This window comes from Lytechinus variegatus, chromosome 16 (assembly GCF_018143015.1).
Source record: "Lytechinus variegatus isolate NC3 chromosome 16, Lvar_3.0, whole genome shotgun sequence".
Lineage (NCBI taxonomy): Eukaryota > Metazoa > Echinodermata > Echinoidea > Temnopleuroida > Toxopneustidae > Lytechinus > Lytechinus variegatus.
Window position 1 is genome coordinate 19,670,928 of NC_054755.1, and position 22,487 is coordinate 19,693,414.

The following is a 22,487-nucleotide window of genomic DNA, read 5'->3' on the forward strand; positions in this document are numbered from 1 at the left end:
AAGTGCGGTCAAGAGAAGACAAAAAAATGATCTGCAAATAGAGTAGAAGTTTATAGATAAGTTTTTGCAGAACATATTTTTTTAAAACATTGCGTGATTACTTTAGCTTATATATAGATTGGCAAAGTTAAATAAGTATAAAAAGTGTGTGATCCGATGGATTACATTTGTATAGTAAAAAAAAAACCCTATACGGCACTTTTTCCTTTCCCGGTTATTGTGTTTGCAAACACTCGCATACTAAAATTATAAAGTTAGACAAAACAACAGAATACAAGAAGAAAGAATGAGCTTGTGGGTGATTCAAATGTTCTTGAAGTGTACAGCTTTTATAGTTTGTACACAGAATGACAGAAATATATACACCATGTTCTGCCTGTTCGATCTCAAAGTTTGGGAGAAAAATAAGATGTACCCCGCATTGTACCAGTCATAAAGTATTATACATCAAACTGTAGGTAATTTATTTAACATTGAGATGACAATCAACTTTTTGACCCTTAGTGATATTCCATTGGGAAAACAAAGGTGCCAGTGTCTCAAAAATATGGGTGGTTTCAGACAGTTTGCCGTACTAGAGTTGTGGACATGGACACTTTCAAATGAACAGCGAGACGTAAATAGTGCATTAATTGCGATAACATTTACATCACATTAATGGAATAAGATATAGTGTGAGATTATTAAAGGTCAAGTTCACCCCAGAAAAACGTTGATTTGAATTGACAGAGAAAAATCAAACTAGCATGAAGCTGAAAATGTCATAAAAATCGGATGTAAAATAATGATGGCATTTTAAAGTTTCGCATTTCACAAAACAGAGATATGCACAACTCAGTGACATGCAAATGAGTCATTCGATGATTTCCATCACTCACTATTTCTTTTGTTTCATTGTTTTAATTATACAATATTTCACTTTTTACAGATTTGACAATAGGGAACAACTTGACTGAACCATATCAAAAATGCTAATTTCCAATGGCGGCGGAAGCCAACAAAATTAGGAGGGGTCCACCTGAATTTTGTGATGGACACAGGTAAAAACTTTGACAAGCAAAAAAAAAAAGAAACTTGTGATCCATCTAAATTTTAGGGGGGGGGACAAAACACAATTTAGGAGGGTCCATATGAAGAAAAACAAATTGACAAGCAAAAAAAAAAACGGGTATCAACTAAAATTTTAGGGGGGATCGTCCCCCCCCACCTCAAATTTTTTTTTGGATTTGTCCCCCCATCCCCCGCCTATGCTAATTTCACATGTTCAGAGGGGAATTAATTATTATTTCACTTGATAATGAGAAGAACATTAGCATATTTCATACTTCATAATGAAATACAAAAGAATGTATGATTTCATCAGTCTCCTCATTTGCATACCAATTAACCAGGATGTGCAGATAACTGCTTTGTGAAATTAAGCGAACTTAAATGCTATAACTTTCTTATTTCAAACCTCCGAATTTTGATGAAATTTTCAGTGTTTGCTTGATAGATTTTTATCTTGTTATTCAAATCAACTTGTGGCCGACTTGTCCTTTAATAGTTATAAACCCAGATTTCTGCAATGTTACGTTCATGGAAACCACTGTTCCCTGCATGTCAAGTTAAGCTGTGTGTGTGGAATTCGGACACTCAAATGCACGCGACTAACCATTATCGTACCGTGGGTCACGGCATTTGGAAGGGGCACCAGCAAAAAAATTTGAGTCACTTACTGAGAACGCGAAGCACGCTCAGTTGCCACATATACTGACCTAATGGAGATATTTTAAAGAACGTGTCATATTAAACGGTCATCTGACTGATCAAATAATGCGAGCGCGAATTAAGCGCGAGCTGAGGTTTTATATTGACCCCAAACAGGCATATTTTAAGGACTATTTTTTAAAGAAATCCATTAAGAGTATACATATCTCACCATAGTCATCTAGCTTATGCGAGTGCCAAGCGCTTGCTGATTTTCTTAGAATTACATCTAAACACAAGAATTACTTTTGTAGTCTTCGTATTATCACGTGCGTCATCTCACTAATCAATTATTGCGAGCGCGAAGCGCATATCGAAAACTTGCATACAGTGTCCCGGACATGTAAAAAAACTTAGCTGACGACGTTTGCAGACCTCGCGATCATCGTATGACTAGTGGTGCAGATTGTTTCATTGCGGCTTTATGGGGGAAATAGCATTACAGAGGGATGTATATACAAATAATGTTTCAGCGTTGATTCGCAATATTTTGTGTCAATTTCGTAAATTATCGTTGTTTAAACATTTAAAACATCATTATGAAGTGAAAGGAATAAGCAAAACTTATTTTTCAGACTTACCTATGCAGTGGTAAGCTAGGATGCACCCCTCGTATATACATAATCATGGACCCGTCACAACATTCAGAGACATATCCAACTTTCAGAGAATAAAATTGATTTTTGTTGGCAAAAATAACAAAGTGCATGGTATCTGATATATTTATATCCCTTGTTCGGACTGGCAAGGTATATATATTTATATATTCCTAATAAAATGTTCAGCACTGCAATGGAAAGAGCTAGAAAACCGCTGTGACTGAACAACACACCGACGTAAAAGCTCTGCCCAGCCCTATTATGTTGAATGCACGTCGAGTTTAGGTTTGCTCTTCGGATCGACATCACTATCACAAAGAAAATCTCGATCCTCTCATTTGATGATAAAAGTGCCCTATTTCCTTATTAACCAATCTCCATGGTTCTAATTGCCTTAATGTGCCCTTTATTATATTCTGGGCGGAAATTCTTGATATCATCACCCACTGATGCGACGCCTTTGTAATCCACCCGGGTACTATAAAAATTTCCCATTAACCCATTATCCCAATACATATTCCTAACTATGGATGGTTTATTTGAGTGATTTTAATGTAATAAAGTGCCATATTTCCCACCAATTGAATGTAAAATAAAATATGTCATCTGATAGAAATGAGTTGTTTATCATGATTCATTTCCCCTTTCCCTCATCCCCTAACGGTTCACTTTTTTAAAATCCCTTTTCTTTGCCTTTTTTCTTCTTTTTTGTTGTTGCCCCAGTTGTTGCTGTTGGCAAGTGACACTAGGTTCCGCAGAAGGGACCCCCTGGCTACGGCTAAGTTTTAACGTTCATGCCATGGGATACACCCACTGATCTCTTATCACTGATCTCTTATACACGTGACCATGCATTAGTTTGCCGTCCAAAGTATCGTTTTGGCCGGTCTACTATCAAGTTTCAAGTTCAAGTTTCAAATTTATTAACGATCCTTCAAATAAAATCCCGAAGGGGTGTACAAGGATACAACAAATGAAATAACATAACCTCTGAGCAGGGACATATCCCTGCTCTGAGGCAGCCCACTCATACCTTCCACACTGGAGCATATGAGGTCGATGTGGAATCAAGCAATGATAGTCATAGTGGAGAGGTCATGTGTGGGTGGGCTCAGGGGTCATTCACAGCAGCATGACAAGTGAAGTATAAACGATAATAAACATGGCAAGATACATAAAGAGTGATAACTATAAAACTGAGTGCTATTCCATCAAACTAGACAGCTTTTTTTTTTTTTTTTTTTTAACATAATGATCTACTTAACAAATAAAGTTGGAAACTTCATTTAAAACAATATGTGTAATATCACGGTTATACACATGTACTTATTAAGTTATTTAAATGCATTTATCACCAATTTGGTGAAGACAGCCAGGTTTTTAATGATTGGTATTTCCGTAGAATTAAAGAGAGAATACATTTTGTGAATATTGTAATAATTTATCAGGAAAATATGCAAAACAGCAAAACGACGATCGGTAACTTCAGTATTAATCGCGATAAACGAGATTTTGAGTAATGCGCGAGATATGAATGGCGCGCGCGATCGTACCGTTAATTTAAATTAACGTTAGCTTTTTAGCTTCAAGTTCAGGTAAGATACCGGTAGATCTGTTTTTATGTTTAGACCTGTTCTTTTAAAAACACATAAATTTGCGTTGGTATAAACTTTAAGATAAAGGAATAAGTGATGCGATTTCGTTAATTGAAATTATTGTAAGATATGCATAATCGTGTGTTATTGCTAGGTGAAGTTAATGATTACAAACACAATTTGAAGCGTGTGGGACAGCGGGAATTTGTTGAAGCCAAGCCCGGCCCAGGCTGGGCCCAGCGGCCGGGCCTGGCGCTTGCCTAGCCAGGAGGCTAGAGAGTAAAAATCATTTACTAACGTATGCTTATTCTTCACGCGCACGCCGTGTATTGTGATGGCTTGCCTACTGCCTAGTCTAGACAGTAGTCTGTAGACAGCCGGCGCGGCAGCTGTCTGTTTTTACTTTTTAGCGATCGCAACGGGTTCGCGTTTAACACATTTCCTATTCTGCCAACACACAAAATGGGCAAAATTCATTGAGCCAGTGTATCAACATTTCAAATCCTTTTTTCATAAAATGTTACGATCTTTTTCTATTATATCTAAAGTTCTTAACTTCTTATTTCTAGTCAATTTACTCACATTTGCATCGCCAAAATGTTGTTTTTAAGGCCGTTTTCGAGAGCACCACCTGTCCGTCGTCACACGATGGAAGTCGCCATTATGGAAAATATGACTCCAGCCTGACTCCAGAACCGGGTTAATCTTGCAAGTTACTTTTACTTGTTGACGCCCTCTAGGGGCATCAAATAACCATGTGTTATGTATCATTAAAATCGGCAGACTTTCTTCTACAAGTTAGTTACGATTTCAGTTCAATGTGGGCAATGTTTTTCCTTACAAAAAGGAGTTTTTTGGACACTTAAGGTAAATCATGTTTCTATTTTCTTACTTCAAAGCCGTATAAACAGAAAATTTCCCAGGGAACAGTCAAATATCAGATATAAATTAATTCTTTGAAGTGTATTTGTATCAGAAAATCTAATTTTGATATATAACTTTTTTTTTTTTATAAGAATGTGTCGCATAGCTGCACAAGAGGCGAATGCAAGCCCATGTTGTGCCGCCTAGAGTGTGATTTTGGTGCCATGGCTGACCGAAAGGAGTGAGTGGGCGTGGTGGCCGTGGGTGTGGTACTTGATGCATGTATGTTATTGTTAAACCCATTGAAATTAGTTGTAGGTGATAAGTTGTGCATTTGATTTCTGCATGAATTATGTGTATTGATGATAAATTAATGATAATTTCAACTTAATATTTCAAGAAAAAAAAACAGGCGGGAATTAAAGCATGTTTAATTCCAGTCTCATTTTTTTTCATGGTGTACAGGCGCAGACCATGCATTGACTGCTGCCTGGTACTGGTATTAAAATGAATAGATACATGACTATATCTATATTCTGTTGTTTTGTGTCATCATATCAATAAGCTGTCTCATCAATTCACATGATGTACACAATAATGGGTCCCTGTTTTATTATGTTTACTAGGAGGGAGATTATTTTGTAAATGTGATTTTAAATGTAGTAGAAATTCAGATAATGTCAGAGACTTGCTTTTTAACTTTATATATTCCAATATATTTAATGTTAATATATTCTATAATTCTAAGCAGTGGAGTACATTTCTAGCTACTGTTGCAGCTCCAGCTGTCTGATCTCGCATTCTCGGATCTGCAAACAAGTTTGAGACATCATGGTAATTATACAGAATACAGAGTGAACATGGACAAACAGAAAAAAAAATTTACTTGCAAATTCTACTTTTGAATGATATAAATCTTACAGATACCGGGAAGTATAGTGGGACATTCATTTTTATTTTCTGATTAAAGTCTGTTGAGGAATGAGACCCCCAAGAGTTGATTAATTTTTTTTAACAACGCAAAGCGTCCCATGCACTTCTCTTGTCTTATTCTAATTTGTTATCTTTCTTCTTGTATACTATATTTTCACAAATAGAAGCTGTTTGAATAAGAAAAATATGAATTCATACAACTATATTTTGCGTAAATTGCTAAAAAAAGTATGGAAGTTTCTTAGATCTACAAGAACCTGTAGATCTGCCACCCAATGGGTACTTGTCTTGGGTGGCAGAAAAGTTCCGCGTATAGCGTCCCTTTAAGAGGCCATATCTTCAGTTATGGTGCTCCAATTGTAATTTGGTCTTCACCATTGAATTTGTCTTGAAAAAACCTTTCAAGTGATGTATAATTTGTCTGTATTTAAAAAAAAAAAATCATGTAATATAGCTACTGTTTTGAGGAGTTTTCAACATTTTTTTTTATTTTTTCAAAATATAATAACAATTATTTAAATAATAACATGATGATTAACGTTATTAGTCTTAAAAATTATTCCGTTTTGGCCTGAAATACACCAAAACGAGGAAAAATAAACTTAAAAGGGGAAACAACAGTGACTGACTTCGGCTGTACATAGTGCAACTTCACTTCCCCACTCTTGTATGATGAACAAGGACAAGGTTATGATCACTCACACAACATGCGAGGTTAGTAATACTAACCTCGCACAACGCATGTGGTTTCATAGTGGACTTTGACGTTTTCATTATTTTATTAAAAAAAACAGCAAAGAGAATTCAACAAACGATCCATATGGTTCGGTAAGTGTTATAGAAAAAGTAGAATTCTTAGCTATGATGTAAAGTCATAGTTATTTTAGTAAAAAGGGTGTGAAAGATTCGCGTGCACCAGGTGCATATTAATCCTTCACACACGAGACGATTTGAAACCATGAGTGGGTTATGATAGGATGTCCTTGTTCTCTGTGTCTTAGACATACACTTCCTTGTGTGGTGAAATAAGGTTGGCAATGTTTGGCTTATTTTCTCTTTTCTGTGGGACAAATGCTTTATTTTTTGACACTGTCAGGTTCCATTACATCTATTCATCAGATAACTTGGCTTTTAGTTAATTTGATTCTTTAAAAATTATTTTTTTATTGATTGAAAATAGAGGTTGAAAAACTATAATTTTCTTGCCATATTACTTTCCACCAATAGAGGGCGTACACAAAAATATGCCCAAAATTCAAGTTTTTGAGTGCTCTGGTGAATACAAAAATTATTCCCAAGTTACTAATGAAAAATAAATTGCAACTGTACGGAAATTAGTAATTTTGGTCACAAAAGTGATATTTTGATGACTTTTAAAGTGTGTGCTCTGGACAACATTGGCATACCATAGTCCTACCTGTAGATTCCCCACAGGCAGAATAGAAATGAACCCTTGAGTGTCACTTCCTGGTTTTATCTACATAAGACATGACAGATTGAGCTAGAACTTAAGTCTGTATTTGTTGAGTGGAGCCAGCAGAGTTCAGCAGAACATCCAACATAACAGAGGCTGATGCTTTTGATCTAGCCCAGTCATGTTGTAAAAGCCAATGGGAACATGGTGTACCGGGTAGGTATGTTGCAAAAAAAATAAATCTCAGAAATAAGATGTTTTCTTCATGGCATCATTTAGAGCTCATCAAGACCTTTAATTTAACACCTCATTTATCTCAATAGCCCCAGAAATAAGAAAGTTATTGCAGTTTTAAGGTCATATAAATCGCCTATTCAATTCTTATGTATTCCTTTGTTTTTTAAGCCAAAAGTTGTGATCTTAACTGGGACCAAGGTGCACTAATAGAAAACAGCAATGCGCATGCATTTGCATATGGAAGTGCCCCAAAACACTCCCAAAAATAACAGACGCCGCCGAAACAGGGACATAAAAAACATCTTTAGCGTCAGTAGATTTCATTCAAATTTCACCACAATATAGTTTAAATGTTGCTCTATCGGGAAGAATACATTTTAGAGTGGGATGATACCTGTAAATGTGAATAGCAAGAGGTTGAAAGCGAGGCCAAAGTTCCAGTAGCACACAGAGTCGCAAGATCACCAAGTGAGAATTTTTTTCAAGTCTATACAGCTGCCATAAACATTCAACTACGTAAAAACAATGATGCCATGGGGAATAACCTTTCCTTGCACATGCAAAAACAATACAAAGCAATGCCCCCACAGTCGCCCTGCAATTCTAGCCAGCACACTCAATGCCTCATTCAGAATGCACCTAGAGGGCGCTTTTGCAACATACCTACATGGTGAAGTTTGAATTATATTGGTTTAAATCAATCCTCGCTTCAACAACCAATAGAAATCAATCCAATAATGTTAGTATTATACTGCTATCTTGGTAAGTAGAATAAAAAAGAAATAATACTAAGACAAAAATAATAGAACTTAGAGGAGATTTTGCTCGTTGGGAGCACCAAAAAAATGCGACACCTCTCTCGTGTGCATGCTTACCGCACTTCTGCTACACCTACCCGAACATCAAGGTACAAATCTTGCTCTGATGAGTCCGAGAAAATCATGCAACAAAATGACCATACAATTCATATTTTAACAACTCATCGTACATTTCACATAGTCAAAGTTTCACTTCTTTTTCACACTTTTATCAGTCTCAAAATTTGTGATTTAGAGCCAGTATCGCTTTCCTCACACGTAAATCACTGCCAATTCCAAAACATCGTAAATGCAAATTACGCATGCGTTGAATTCAAATGAATATTCATGAGTAGGAGACTCCTACTCATGAATATTCATTTGAATTCAGTATATAGATCGAGATCTGATGCAAATGCAAAACAATCCCGATATTTATGTATACTCCTATCATGAATATTCATGAATTGAGCTGCAATTTCCGTGCACGCGCAATTTGCATTTGCAATGTTTTGGAATCGGCAGTGAATTAATACGTGTGAGGAAAACGGTGCTGGCTCTAAATCACTATGTATCGACATGAAACAGGCCCCAGGTCGTAACCCTTGTGTTGTAACCATTGCTGCGATATCGATACCATCACTTGACAGATATGCAATCTTGGAACTGATCATGGCTAGGTTTACATTGTGGTGCATTTGCTTTGGCCAGATCATATAAATTCAGGTCATCACTTTCCCCTTTTGTTTCTCCTTCGTTTTCAGAAAGAGTTTGAGATAGCCCATGAAGATGACAATAAATTTGTCCTGAGCATCAACCACATCCAATGAGCAACCCGAAATGGCTGCCAAGTCAGCGCAAAGTGGTACCCCTCACAACTCCTTGGTGAAATCCCCGAGGAAGAAGGAAAAAGAGATTTCAAAACAACTTGAAGAAGCCATTAAATTCTTTAAAGATCGTAAGTATACAGTAAATGATCCAATAATAGTGGTGAATATTCTGTTCGGCAGAGACCTAGTGATCACCTTTCCTGTTAGTCTGTTGGTCTGTACATTTGTTAGCCTGTCACAAATATATTAAATTTTTTGTTCAACTTGCTCTCATTTCTTTATTTCTCCATCAATTAAGTTCATACTTGATACATACAATGTATATTTCTTGGGTAATACCACATATGAGCTCTATGAGAATGATGAGGTCAAATGTCATCGAGGGGTGGAAACGTAAAGGTCAAGTCCACCCCAGAAAAATGTTGATTTGAATAAGTAGAGAATAAGTAGAGAAAAATCAAACTAGTAAAGCGCTGAAAATTTCATCAAAATCGGATGTAAAATAAGAAAGTTATGGCATTTTAAAGTTTTGCTTATTTTTCACAAAACAGTGATATGTACATTGAGACAGTCGATGATGTCCCTCACTCACTATTTCTTTTGTTTCTTAATGTTTGAATTATACAATATTTCATTTTTATAGATTTGACAATAAGGACCAACTTGACTGAATCATACAGTATTAATCATTGCTCATTCCACATGTTCAGGGACGACTTAATCGTTTCACTCGACAATGAGTAGAAAAATAGAATATTTCTTATAATAATATACAAAAGAAATAGTGAGTGGATAACATCATCAGTCTCCTCATGTGCATTCCCACCAGGACGTGCAAATAACTGTTTTGTGAAATTAAGCAAAATTTTAAAATGTCATAACTTTCTTATTTTACATCCTATTTTGATAAAATTTTCAGTGTTGTGCTTGTTGGATTTTTGTTGTTTTAGTCAAATCAACTTTTTGTTGGGATGGACTTTTCCTTTAAGTGATACAAGGTCATTTTCATCCTTTTTTCTGAAATTTTGTTCACCTAGCTCTCATTTCCTTATTTCTGCATCAATTTTCATCACACTTGGTTCAAATAAAACTTGTCTAATACCACATGTATGTTGGGGATGATGGGGTAAAAGGTCGTCTAGGGGTCAAAGGCCAAACCTATTCAAAATGCTCTCATTTCTTTACACTTACTACAAAATAACCATTGGGTAATACTACAGGTGTGTTCATGAGGATGATAAGGTCAAAGGTCATCGATGGGTCAAAAGATCTTATATATTTTATCAATAATGATATCAGGCGGGACTCGTAGTTAATGAACTACCTTGTTTTGAAAATAAATCAAATGCCATTTCCTCTCAGTACATTTTACATTATCAAGATCTCTCAACCATTTTGAAATTGAATAAAAGAATCTTACATTTAGTTTTGACTTTTCTTAAAAAGGGCTGAGTCAAAACATTTCAATACTGTTCAAATTAACAATTTACCATTTGCAACCATTTTGCCAAGATTATTGTTGGCTTCACCAGAATGTGTCATTCATGTTCTATATATTAACATTTCCAATAAGTCAATCTAGATGTCAAGTTTGTACCCTCGGGCTCAGGACTTTCACATTTTATTTTTCTGTTTTTATGAAAACCAATTTCACACCAAGGTGAACTTCCCATTTAATACTTTCCATGTCATATCTTCTTTTCCAACAGCGGCAAGCGACACTAGAGTTCGGGCCAACATCAAGCTGAGCAATGCCCTAGATGCCATCACTAAAGAAGCTCAAAGGAACGGCTTGAGTGAGGGGATCATCCAAGATCTTGTTGATATAGCAGCGTCAGGAAAGTTTGGTTAGTAATTCTCACAAGTACATGTATGCTGTAGATTAATGTGCAAAGTTTCTCGATTATGAAGAAAAACAAACATTAGAAATCGCCCAAATATTGATTTAGGAAATCGTTTAAATCAATACAAAATTCAAGAAAACAAAACCGTATATCATTCTGCAAATTACTGTGCATGTAAGCAATGGCAACTCTATTTTTCTAATATTTTCATTATTCATCATTGTCTTACCTGCAGTAACAGAGCAAGACTATAGGCACTGCTTTTCTGGTTGCTGCAGGGTCAACATTGTAATCTTAACCAATGTTCAGATTTTGAAATATCATAATTTCGAAGTATAGAGTGACTCCATACGTGTCGTACGGGACATTTAGAGAACATTTGACAGTTTTTGACAAGAAAAAACAAAAAATATTCCAGTAACTATAGGTGGTCATCAACTACTACCAGAGTGTAAGAAAAACCAAGACTAACATGACTTGAATTCACATCCTGTATAATACAGATTAAAAATAGTAATGTGTCGTACGGACGCAGAAAAAGTGGCTTTTTTAGAAACCTCAAGTTTGTACTCAAAAGTCTGTGAGTTGGGCAGATAAATTTCACAGAAACTGAACTCAAATCGACACTCAATTACCCAAGAACAAACACATTTATAAAAGAAAGCAAAATAAACATTCATGAATAAATAAAGCAAATAATAATTTTCGAGAACATTGTGGCGTACGGGACATTCAAAATGTGTCGTACGGGACATCTCTAAATTGAAGCCAAACTTTCTTACTTTATGTCACTTTGACTTCTTCAATTACATTATTTGGCTGATGATAATGATAATTCCATCAAACTAAGACATTCATTAGGTTAGAAACCGCTATTAGGTGAATATTTCTGTCAATATATCATAAACAAAATAATGTGTCGTACGGGACAATTGTGTGTCGTACAGGACACTTCTGTGTCGTACGGGACACTTGTGTGTCGTACGGGACACTTGTGTGTTGTACAGGCACTTGCGTGTTGTACTGGGCAGCCTGAATAAATAAACATGAACTTTTTATCAATCAGAAGGAGCATTACCCCTAAATTCTTGCTTATTTATGAATAATCTTTTAATAAGCAGTCATTCAGGACAATACAATTAAGTAACCTCAATATATACAATTGGGAGCAATATGTTATAATTTTTCATGATGGGAAATGTACAAGTGTTCACAGCATTTTTACGAGCTGAAAAACTTCAGGTTTTGTGTGAAGTTATATTTTAGGGAACTAATATTGATGATTTCCAAACACTATTTAAACAATAAATGAATGAAACTTTGTATAAATTATGGGGCTAAAATGATGATGTTATGATTTTTTTATATAAAATGTATATCTACATGATATATGTCACAACTGTCACCTTTTCTGCTTTTTTTGGTAATAATTTTTGTCTCACCTGCGAAGCAAAGTGAGACTATAGGCGCCGCTTTTCCGACGGCGGCGTCAACATCAAATCTTAACCTGAGGTTAAGTTTTTGAAATGACATCATAACTTAGAAAGTATATGGACCTAGTTAATAAAACTTGGCCATAAGGTTAATCAAGTATTACTGAACATCCTATTAGAGTTTCATGTCACATGACCAAGGTCAAAGGTCATTTAGGGTCAATGAACTTAGACCATGTTGGAGGAATCAACATCGAAATCTTAACCTTAGGTTAAGTTTTTGAAATGTCATCATAACTTAGAAAATATATGGACCTAGTTCATGAAACTTGGACATAAGGTTAATCAAGTATCAATGAACATCCTGCATGAGTTTCACGTCACATGACCAAGGTCAAAGGTCATTTAGGGTCAATGAACTTTGGACGAATTGGGGATATCTGTTGAATTCCCATCATAACTTTGAAAGTTTATGGATCTGATTCATGAAACTTGGACATAATAGTAATCAAGCATCACTGAACATTTTGTGCAAGTTTCAGGTCACATGATCAAGGTCAAAGGTAATTTAGGGTCAATGAACTTTGGCCGAATTGGGGATATCTGTTGAATTCCCATCATAACTTTGAAAGTTTATGGATCTGATTCATGAAACTTGGACATAATAGTAATCAAGCATCACTGAACATTTTGTGCAAGTTTCAGGTCTTATGATTAAGGTCAAAGGTCATTTAGGGTCAATGAACTTTGGCCGAATCGGGGGTATCTGTTGAATTACCATCATAACTTTGAAAGTTTATTGGTCTAGTTCGTTAAACTTGGACATTAGAGTAACCAAGTATCACTGAACATCCTGTGCGTGTTTCAGGTCACATGTCCAAGGTCAAAGGTCAATGAACTTTAGCCGAATTGGGTGTATCTGTTGAATTACCATCATAACTTTGAAAGTTTATGGATCTGATTCATGAAACTTGTACATAAGAGTAATCAAGTATCACTGAACATCCTGTTCCAGTTTTAGGTCACATGATCAAGGTCAAAGGTCATGTAAGGTCAATGAACTTTGGCCATGTTGGGGTTTTTTTGTTGAATAACCATCATATCTCTGTAAGTTTATTGGTCTAGTTCATAAAAAGAGGACATAAGAGTAACCATGTATCACTGAACATCTTGTGCGAGTTAGAGTAGTATGCAAAGTCAGCACTGCTGCTATATTGAACCGTGTGATGCAGGTGAGACGGCCAGAGGCATTCCACTTGTTTTCTAAAGAAATGCGGTTCTACTTTTTCAAACCCATCTGCATTTCATGAAACCATATGGTTTGTCTTATTTTCCAGATTTTTTTACATCTTGAAAAAAGTAAGGAGTTCCAGTACTGTATATAAAAAATAGTGATCATCAAGGGAGGTCCAAATAGATGATCATGATGATTGATATGTATTTTTTTACATCTTATAATAATTCCACATTAGCATGCAAAAGGGGGTCATCTTCCAGGCTAGGTTGAAATAATTATAAAAGTTTTCTTTTCATGCTCATGAAAAGAAATTAACCTGCTCTGATCAGTGAAAATCACCAGTTTAGCTGAAGGGATTCACAAAAGAATAAGCCTACATGAAATCAATTAAAATGTTTAGAATCACCTATTTCATGTTCTGTGGAGATAAACAAAGTACTTTTTCAGTTCAGTTTATGTTAAATCAATTAAATGAATTTAAAATTTTAAATATGCCTACTATTTATGGTTTCTGAATCCAAATCCTGCAATTAAATGCATTATTATATTGTGTGTCGTACGGGACATTTTTTAATAGGACAATAATTGAAAAATGAAGGGCAGTAATTAGATCCTTATGGGATAAATCGATCACCCATGGGTCAAACAAAGAGAAACTCATTTTATGAAATTGCATCATCAAAAATAAAATTGTAGGAAAAACTTTTGCATTGTCATGTGTCGTACGGGACATTGCCAAAAATAGGTTCGGAAAAATCAGGGCTGCCCCTATTATGGATCATGAAAATGTTGTAGATATTATTTGGAACCATCAATGATATATTATTCTACTGACCTGCAATATTTTCAATCTTCTCTTGCTTTGCAAATAATTGTTTCAGGTGGAATTTGTACTTGACTATTCAATGAGCAAAATTATTGAAAATTCAAAATTCCATTGTTCTCCCCCCAAAAAACTATATCTGTCTTCACTTTTGGTTAAAACTCATAATTTTCATAAAATTTAGGTATCATAGTAAAATATTACACTACTTATGACTTATTGAAAGCATGTTGAAATTTATGATATTTTTGAAGTTCTAGTGTGGAATCGCCCTATATGACCTATTTACCTATTTCATGGAACTTGGACTGCAGGGTTATCAAGTATCACTTATCATCTTGCATGAGTTTCAGGTCACATGACTAAGATTAAAGGTTATTGAGGGTCAATGAACTTTCACCATGTTGTACCAACATTGAAATCTTTACCAAGATTAAGTTTTTGAATGTCACAATTTTAGTAGAAAGTATTAGTAGACTTGTTAAGAGGTTGAACGCTGCATTTTTGAGTACAAATGTCCCACTTGGCACAAATGTTCCTTGAGTCAAAAGAAAAAGATTCATCCAAAGAGACACGCTGTATCTATGCAAATAAGCAAGTAATTTGCATAAATTTGCATATTATGTCGATATGTAAAAACAAGTAATTCAGAATATATATTTCACCAGAACTGCCCTAAAATTGGAAATAAAGACTTAGGGTAAGACAGGGAAGAAAATTGTCATAAAATAATTGGGATATCCTTGTTTAATATTACCTAATTTACATAAATTATGCAAATTATAATTTAAAACAGAGTATTTTTTCAAGAATCCTGAACTGTTTTATAAATAAAAGCAATTAATACAAAATGTCAACATTCTACATGAAAGAGAATATATTAGCGAAAACATCGATATGCTTCATGACAGTATTAGTGTCTTAATTTGCTTAGAAAGAGGGCAAATATGTCAAAATGTATGAAGTGATATTGCGCTAAAACGAGACCAAAACAACCTCTATATCACAGTCACACTCACGAATCGGACAATAAAGCGATCAATGGTATGTCATTCGAGATAACACAATCTCAACACAATAGCTTCCATCGGCTTCTCGTATCGCTTTTGTTGGTGTGTCTGCCACACCGTAATCTGTGCTATATACGGGCAAAATGCATTTCGGTATCGGTAAAACACTATTAAGTTTGTTTTATTTGTTTCTCTTGGAAAATTTACAGGAGACATTGCTTTGCAGGTTACTGCTTTAATGAAGCTCTGGCACATGAATCATGACGAATGTACCCCACCTCAATCCATATATTAACTTTGTTAAAATATATATCTTTCCGCTACTTTACAAAACCAGTTTGACTTGTATTATCAACTTGGAAAACACAGATATATGGGACATCAGACAACATGTTTCCTGAAAAAAAAAAAAAATTATTTTTGTTTATTTAAAGAGAAATTCCAGTAGTTGCAGTAAACACTGATTTCATGAGAAAGTCTGTAAAACAAGGCTTAATTGTCAGTATATCATCGAGGATCTAGATCTGGTACAGTTACATTAACTGAACTTTGTGAAATCTTGAAATCTACGCGGAAAAATGTTCACACCGAAGATCCCCAACACAGATAAGCGCACGTGGGACAATGTATAATTATTGCTTAGGGCGTCGAGCCCGACGCCCTACCCGATTCCTGTGCTTATTTGCTGATTTCTCAGCAATTACACAATTTCTTCCAGAATTGTTTGGCACATGCGTTTTATTCATACAAACACTTTGTGGTCTTTTCATTGGATTCTGTACGAACTCATTTTGATATCGTTTAAGCTTATCGTTACCAAAACTAGCATTTACCTTTAAGCCCACGGGAGCCCTCCGAATTTACCCCATCCCCTCTCCGTATTTCGACTTTAAATAAAAAAAATATCATGTTTCAAAGCATGCATCGGCAAGGCAAATTGCGGTTTTTGTCTCACCTGCGAAGCAAAGTGAGACTATAGGCGCCGCTTTTCCGACGGCGACGGCGACGGCGGCGGCGGCGGCGGCGGCGTCAACATCAAATCTTAACCTGAGGTTAAGTTTTTGAAATGACGCCATAACTTAGAAAGTATATGGACCTAGTTAATAAAACTTGGCCATAAGGTTAATCAAGTATTACTGAACATCCTATTAGAGTTTCATGTCACATGACCAAGGTCAAAGGTCATTTAGGGTCAATGAACTTAGACCATGTTGGAGGAATCAACATCGAAATCTTAACCTGAGGTTAAGTTTTTGAAATGTCATCATAACTTAGAAAATATATGGACCTAGTTCATGAAACTTGGACATAAGCTTAATCAAGTATCACTAAACATCCTGCATGAGTTTCACGTCACATGACCAAGGTCAAAGGTCATTTAGGGTCAATGAACTTTGGCCGAATTGGGGATATCTGTTGAATTCCCATCATAACTCTGAAAGTTTATGGATCTGATTCATGAAACTTGGACATAATAGTAATCATGCATCACTGAAAATTTTGTGCAAGTTTCAGGTCTCATGATTAAGGTCAAAGGTCATTTAGGGTCAATGAACTTTGGCCGAATCGGGGGTTTCTGTTGAATTACCATCATAACTTTGAAAGTTTATTTGTCTAGTTCATTAAACTTGGACATTAGAGTAATCAAGTATCACTGAACATCCTGTGCGCGTTTCAGGTCACATGACCAAGGTCAAAGGTCAATGAACTTTGGCCGAATAGGGTGTATCTGTTGAATTACCATCATAACTTTGAAAGTTTATGGATCTGATTCATGAAACTTGTACATAAGAGTAATCAAGTATCACTGAACATCCTGTTCCAGTTTCAGGTCACATGATCAAGGTCAAAGGTCATGTAAGGTCAATGAACTTTGGCCATGTTGGGTTTTTTTGTTGAATAACCATCATATCTCTGTAAGTTTATTGGTCTAGTTCATAAAAAGTGGACATAAGAGTAACCATGTATCACTGAACATCTTGTGCGAGTTAGAGTAGTGTTCAAAGTCAGCACTGCTGCTATATTGAACCGCGTGATGCAGGTGAGACGGCCAGAGGCATTCCACTTGTTGTATAATAAAGCAACTTTTATATCTATATTTTTATATTTGCATTCATCATTATTGATATTATTATAATTATCGTTAATATTATTATAATTATGATTACTATTATTGTTCTGCCGTTTGTAAAAGTGCTCTAGCACAGTAAAGGCTATAACCCAACAGGAGCATGCCTAGGATACCCTTTCCCTTTTTGGTTTTATGTATTAAAAATAGTTTATTGTCTTTAGAACTCTTAAAAGATTACTTTTGTTTGATACCTTGGAATAGATTGAGGAGAAAATACTATTCAACTGACATGTAGAGGAGCTGTGGTAAATTGAAGAACAGCCACACGGCCCTTTATTGATTCCACTCTATCATGTCTATGTTGAATTTAAATATTTTGAGAGCCCAATCGGAAGAAAGATACATTTCTACTACACATATTCAAGCCTCTTTGCGTTCTCCTCTTGGAAAAAAAACCAAACATAGAAGCCCATAGAAGGCATTGTTTTATATCTTATAAAATAAGTTCGTGTACGTGACGGTGGCCTGTCGAAGTTGCCAAAACCGTTTATTTTGTTTTGACAATATATATTTAGAATATCGTCTAAATGAAGCCCTCATCTGGAAAAGGGCACTTATTAAAGGCAGCATCTACATTATATAGAGGAGGCCTTGGCACTGGGAAGAGGGGGCTGAAGCTTGTTTAATTTCTTGGGACCAAAATTTTACATTGAACCTTTTTTGATTTTCAAATTTACATCAATTAATTTTACAGGCAAATAAACAAAAAGGATTGCACTACAAAATGAAGTTTTTTGGGTAACGTTTCTTTTTTTTGTCACATCTGCCGGAATTCCAGGGGGTGCTATCTATCGAGAATAATACACGCAGCACCCCCCCCCCCCTCTTCCGGAAAATCTTGCGGGTCTCAGCCCCAGGGCCTACTCTATATAATGTAGATGCTGCTTTTAATAAGTGCCCTTTTCCAGATGAGGGCTTCATTTAGACGATATTGTCAAAACAAAATAAAGGGTTGGGCAACTTCGACAGGCCACCGTCATGTACACGAACTTATTTTATGCGATATAAAACAATGCCTTCTATGTTTTTTTTTCAAGAGGAGAAAGTAAAGAGGCTTTTACTCTGTGTAGTAGAAATGTATCTTTCTTCCGAATGGGCTCTGAAAATATTTGAATTTAAAATAGAGTGGAAGCAATAACGGGGTTTGAGTATTATAGAGCTTACGTATGGCTTCTTTTTTCAATGTACTACAGCTCTTCTGCATGTCAATTGTAGAGTATTTTCTTCTCAATCTATTCCAAGATATCAATACAAACAAAAGTAATCTTTTAAGAGTTCTAAAGACAATAAACTATTTTTGAATACATAAAACCAAAAGGGAAAAGGGTATCCTAGGCATGCTCCTGTTGGGTTATAGCCTTTACTGTGCTAGAGCATTATTACAAACTGCAGAACAACAATAATAATAATAATAATAATAACATTAATAATAATATTAATAAAGATAAATATGAAATATAGATATAAAAGTTGCTTTATTATACCAAAAACGCAATTTGCCTTGCCGGTGGCTTTTAAACACGATATTTTTTTATTTAGTGTCGAAATACAGAGAGGGGATGGAGTAAATTCGGAGGGCTCCCGTGGACGTAGGCTTAAATAAACAAAAAAAAAATCTTCAGGAAACATGTTAACTGATGTCTCATACATCTGTCTTTTCCAAGTCGATAATGCAAGTCAAACTGGTTTTGTAAAGTAGCGGGAATGCCGCGGGGGAATGCAGTTTTGCCACTTCGGGGTCTCCAAAAGATATATATTTTAACAAAGTTAAAATATGGATTGAGGTGGGGTACATTCGTCATGATTCATGTGCCAGAGCTTCATTTAAGCAGTAACCTGCAAAGCAATGTCTCCTGTAAATTTTCCAAGAGAAACAAATTAGAAACAAATAAAACAAACTTAATAGTGTTTTACCGATACCGAAATGCATTTTGCCCGTATATAGCACAGATTACGGTGTGGCAGACACACCAACAAAAGCGATACGAGAAGCCGATGGAAGCTATTGTGTTGAGATTGTGTTATCTCGAATGACATACCATTGATCGCTTTATTGTCCGATTCGTGAGTGTGACTGTGACATAGAGGTTGTTTTGGTCTCGTTTTAGCGCAATATCACTTCATACATTTTGACATATTTGCCCTCTTTCTAAGCAAATTAAGACACTAATACTGTCATGAAGCATATCGATGGTTTCGCTAATATATTCTCTTTCATGTAGAATGTTGACATTTTGTATTAATTGCTGTTATTTATAAAACAGTTCAGGATTCTTGAAAAAATACTCTGTTTTAAATTATAATTTGCATAATTTATGTAAATTAGTATATAATAAACAAGGATATCCCAATTATTTTATGACAATTTTCTTCCCTGTCTTACCCTAAGTCTCTATTTCCAATTTTAGGGCAGTTCTGGTGAAATATATATTCTGAATTACTTGTTTTTACATATCGACATAATATGCAAATTTATGCAAATTACTTGCTTATTTGCATAGATACAGCGTGTCTCTTTGGATGAATCTTTTTCTTTTGACTCAAGGAACATTTGTGCCAAGTGGGACATTTGTACTCAAAAATGCAGCGATCACCCCTTTTTTTGCAGTTAACAAGTCTACTATATGTGGATATATTTTTTATGAATTTGGGCGTAAGGGTAATCAAGTATCACTGATCATCTAGCATCAGTTGCATGTCACATGATCAAGGTAAAAGGTTATTGAAGGTCAATGAACTTTCACTATGTTGTATCAACATTGAAATCTTTTTAACTAAGGTTCAGTTTTTGAAATGTTTATATTATAGCTTTGAATCTAATAGGATCTATTGCATAAAACGTGAACCCATTTTCTCCTTCAAACCAAATGATTTTCAAAATCATATATCCTGTGGATGTGATTGATATACAAATAATGCAAGTAAGCACGTCACGTACGTGAATCCCTCCAACTCAGTGTAAAAAGTGGGCGGAGCTAAATCGGATTTTCGCGCCTAGCAACCCCGTTAGCAACGCCTGTAAGCATCGTTCTGCTCACTCTCCATAATGTCTGCGATATTAAAATCCTAAAAACCAATAGAATCGTTAAATTTAGTAAGGCTGTGAATGTTTATCATTTACATTGACTATCGGTGTACAAACTCGTACCGAATTTACCAGCAAGTGACGGTTATATTACGAATTATCAGCCATTTTAATGAGTGATACAAAGTGCCAAAATTTATGAGAATATAGTGTAAATTTTGTATAGCATTTCAAAATCCTTAATTTAAATATTTTCATAATTTTTCATTGTTTTAAAAAACATCTTATTACATTTAGTATAATTTTCCCGAACTGATAACGTTGATAGATTACTGTTTCTCGGCTTTATGAGGAAATGGGAGGCCTTCAAAATCAGGTTAATCTTTGTTATATTTCTAAAAGAAAATTGTTAGATTCGAACTACTATACCAACTGTTTGCCCGAAGGAGGGTTATCATCTCATAATGTTGTGTAAATGATACATTACAATATATTTTAGGAGTGTAGTAATCCATGTTAGATAACATTTTTAAGGATGAGTTTCGTAATGAAGAGAAAAATCAAGTTCATTCTTAGCACGCGAGCCGCAGAATGATAATTTTTAGCGCGCGCAGACATGGCTGATCCCCTGGTGTGTCGCGCGGGATTATCTAGTCCCATACTGGTGTCGGGTGGTATATTCCACGTACCTTGTCCCCTTGCAGTGACCTCTGTTGAGTTATATAGTGCTTCATTTTGATACTCAATCCGTGAAATACCGATATCGAAAAATGCCCGGAATAAACCTGACACATATTAATGATTTCATTTTCGAGAATTATTATTTCTTTCCTGCATGAATTACAAAACGTCAATCTTATAGGTCAAGAATCATGATAGAAATTGTCAAGATTTGGAAAATATAAGTTTGCCGAATGTCATCAATATCTCACTGTATGTAAAACAGACAATATAGAACTGTATTTTTTGTAAATTCCACGGTCGCCTTAAAGAGATGGTATATACAGAAGAAGAGGAAGGGCCGGGAGCCGGGTTCAGGTGTCTCAAGCGGATCGGGAGAAAGGGGGGGGGGGGTCCTTTTCCCACTCTCTTTCAAATAACCTTATTTTCTAATATTAATTCCTGTTGTTTATCGTGGAATTTTACCTTTTATCATAATTATAATTCTATACAATATGAGGATCCTACTATAAGTTTTCAAGCTGTCCTGTTCAAGATTACTGATTTTTTTTCTGTGGGTCCCATTAGCCCCTTTTTCATCAATCATCTTCTCGGTGTCTCTGCTACCAAGATTGACTAGGGAGTGGAGGGAGGGGGGGGGGGGCGGGCATAAGTTATCATCACTCACTTTCGCCCCAGACAAGTGCCTGTTTGATATATTTTATTGCAAGGGCTTCTCTTTTCCTCCTATAATCTCCCTGTTCTCTCTTCCTTTTGTTTTTGTGTTTGTGACATTTTATATCTCAAAGATCAGCTCTCCCAATCTAAATTTCAACCGTCTCATAAATTATTCCTTCCTATCTGTTATGGTCAAGTTCTCCTCCAATAAAACTAACCTATTAATATTTGCCCCTCTTATTTTTACCGGCCTGCAATCCGTCATTTTGGCCCTTTTCAGTATCCCTCAGCGACCCCTCCCCATTGCAACTCACCATGATTTTAAGTCATTATCACGAGAGCATGGATAGGAATATTGCAGATCTATAAAATTGCTATTACTTTGATTTTAAAATAATTTGAGTACCTCCCCCCCCCCGGCGGCCATGCAGGTCGGTTTTATATGTCGCATGATGGTAAAAGGTGGCCGTGGAATTTACAAAATATACACTTTTTCTATATTTTCTGTTTAACATATACCGTGAGATACTGATGACAAGATATTTCCCAAACCTTGATAATGTAATTTTTAACTATACAGTCAATGTTACACATTCTTGACACTAGGCAGTTTGACTTTTTGTAATTC

The 22,487-nt window shown here is 35.5% G+C and overlaps 1 protein-coding gene across 4 annotated transcripts in view; it reads left to right on the forward strand.

The window, feature by feature from the left end:
* The first annotated feature begins 3,847 nt into the window (after positions 1–3,847).
* The window catches only part of LOC121429450 (centromere protein I-like), a 41,969-nt gene continuing 23,329 nt past the window's right edge, over positions 3,848–22,487 (forward strand). For all 4 annotated transcript variants that reach the window (XR_005971935.1, XR_005971936.1, XR_005971937.1 and 1 more), the window contains exons 1-3: positions 3,848–3,943; positions 8,953–9,146; positions 10,728–10,865. Coding sequence is in view for 1 of the 4 variants with exons in the window: in XM_041626458.1 (XP_041482392.1) it covers positions 9,029–9,146; positions 10,728–10,865 (256 nt within the window). In the remaining 3 variants the exon portion in view is untranslated. The remainder of the gene's footprint in view (positions 3,944–8,952; positions 9,147–10,727; positions 10,866–22,487) is intronic.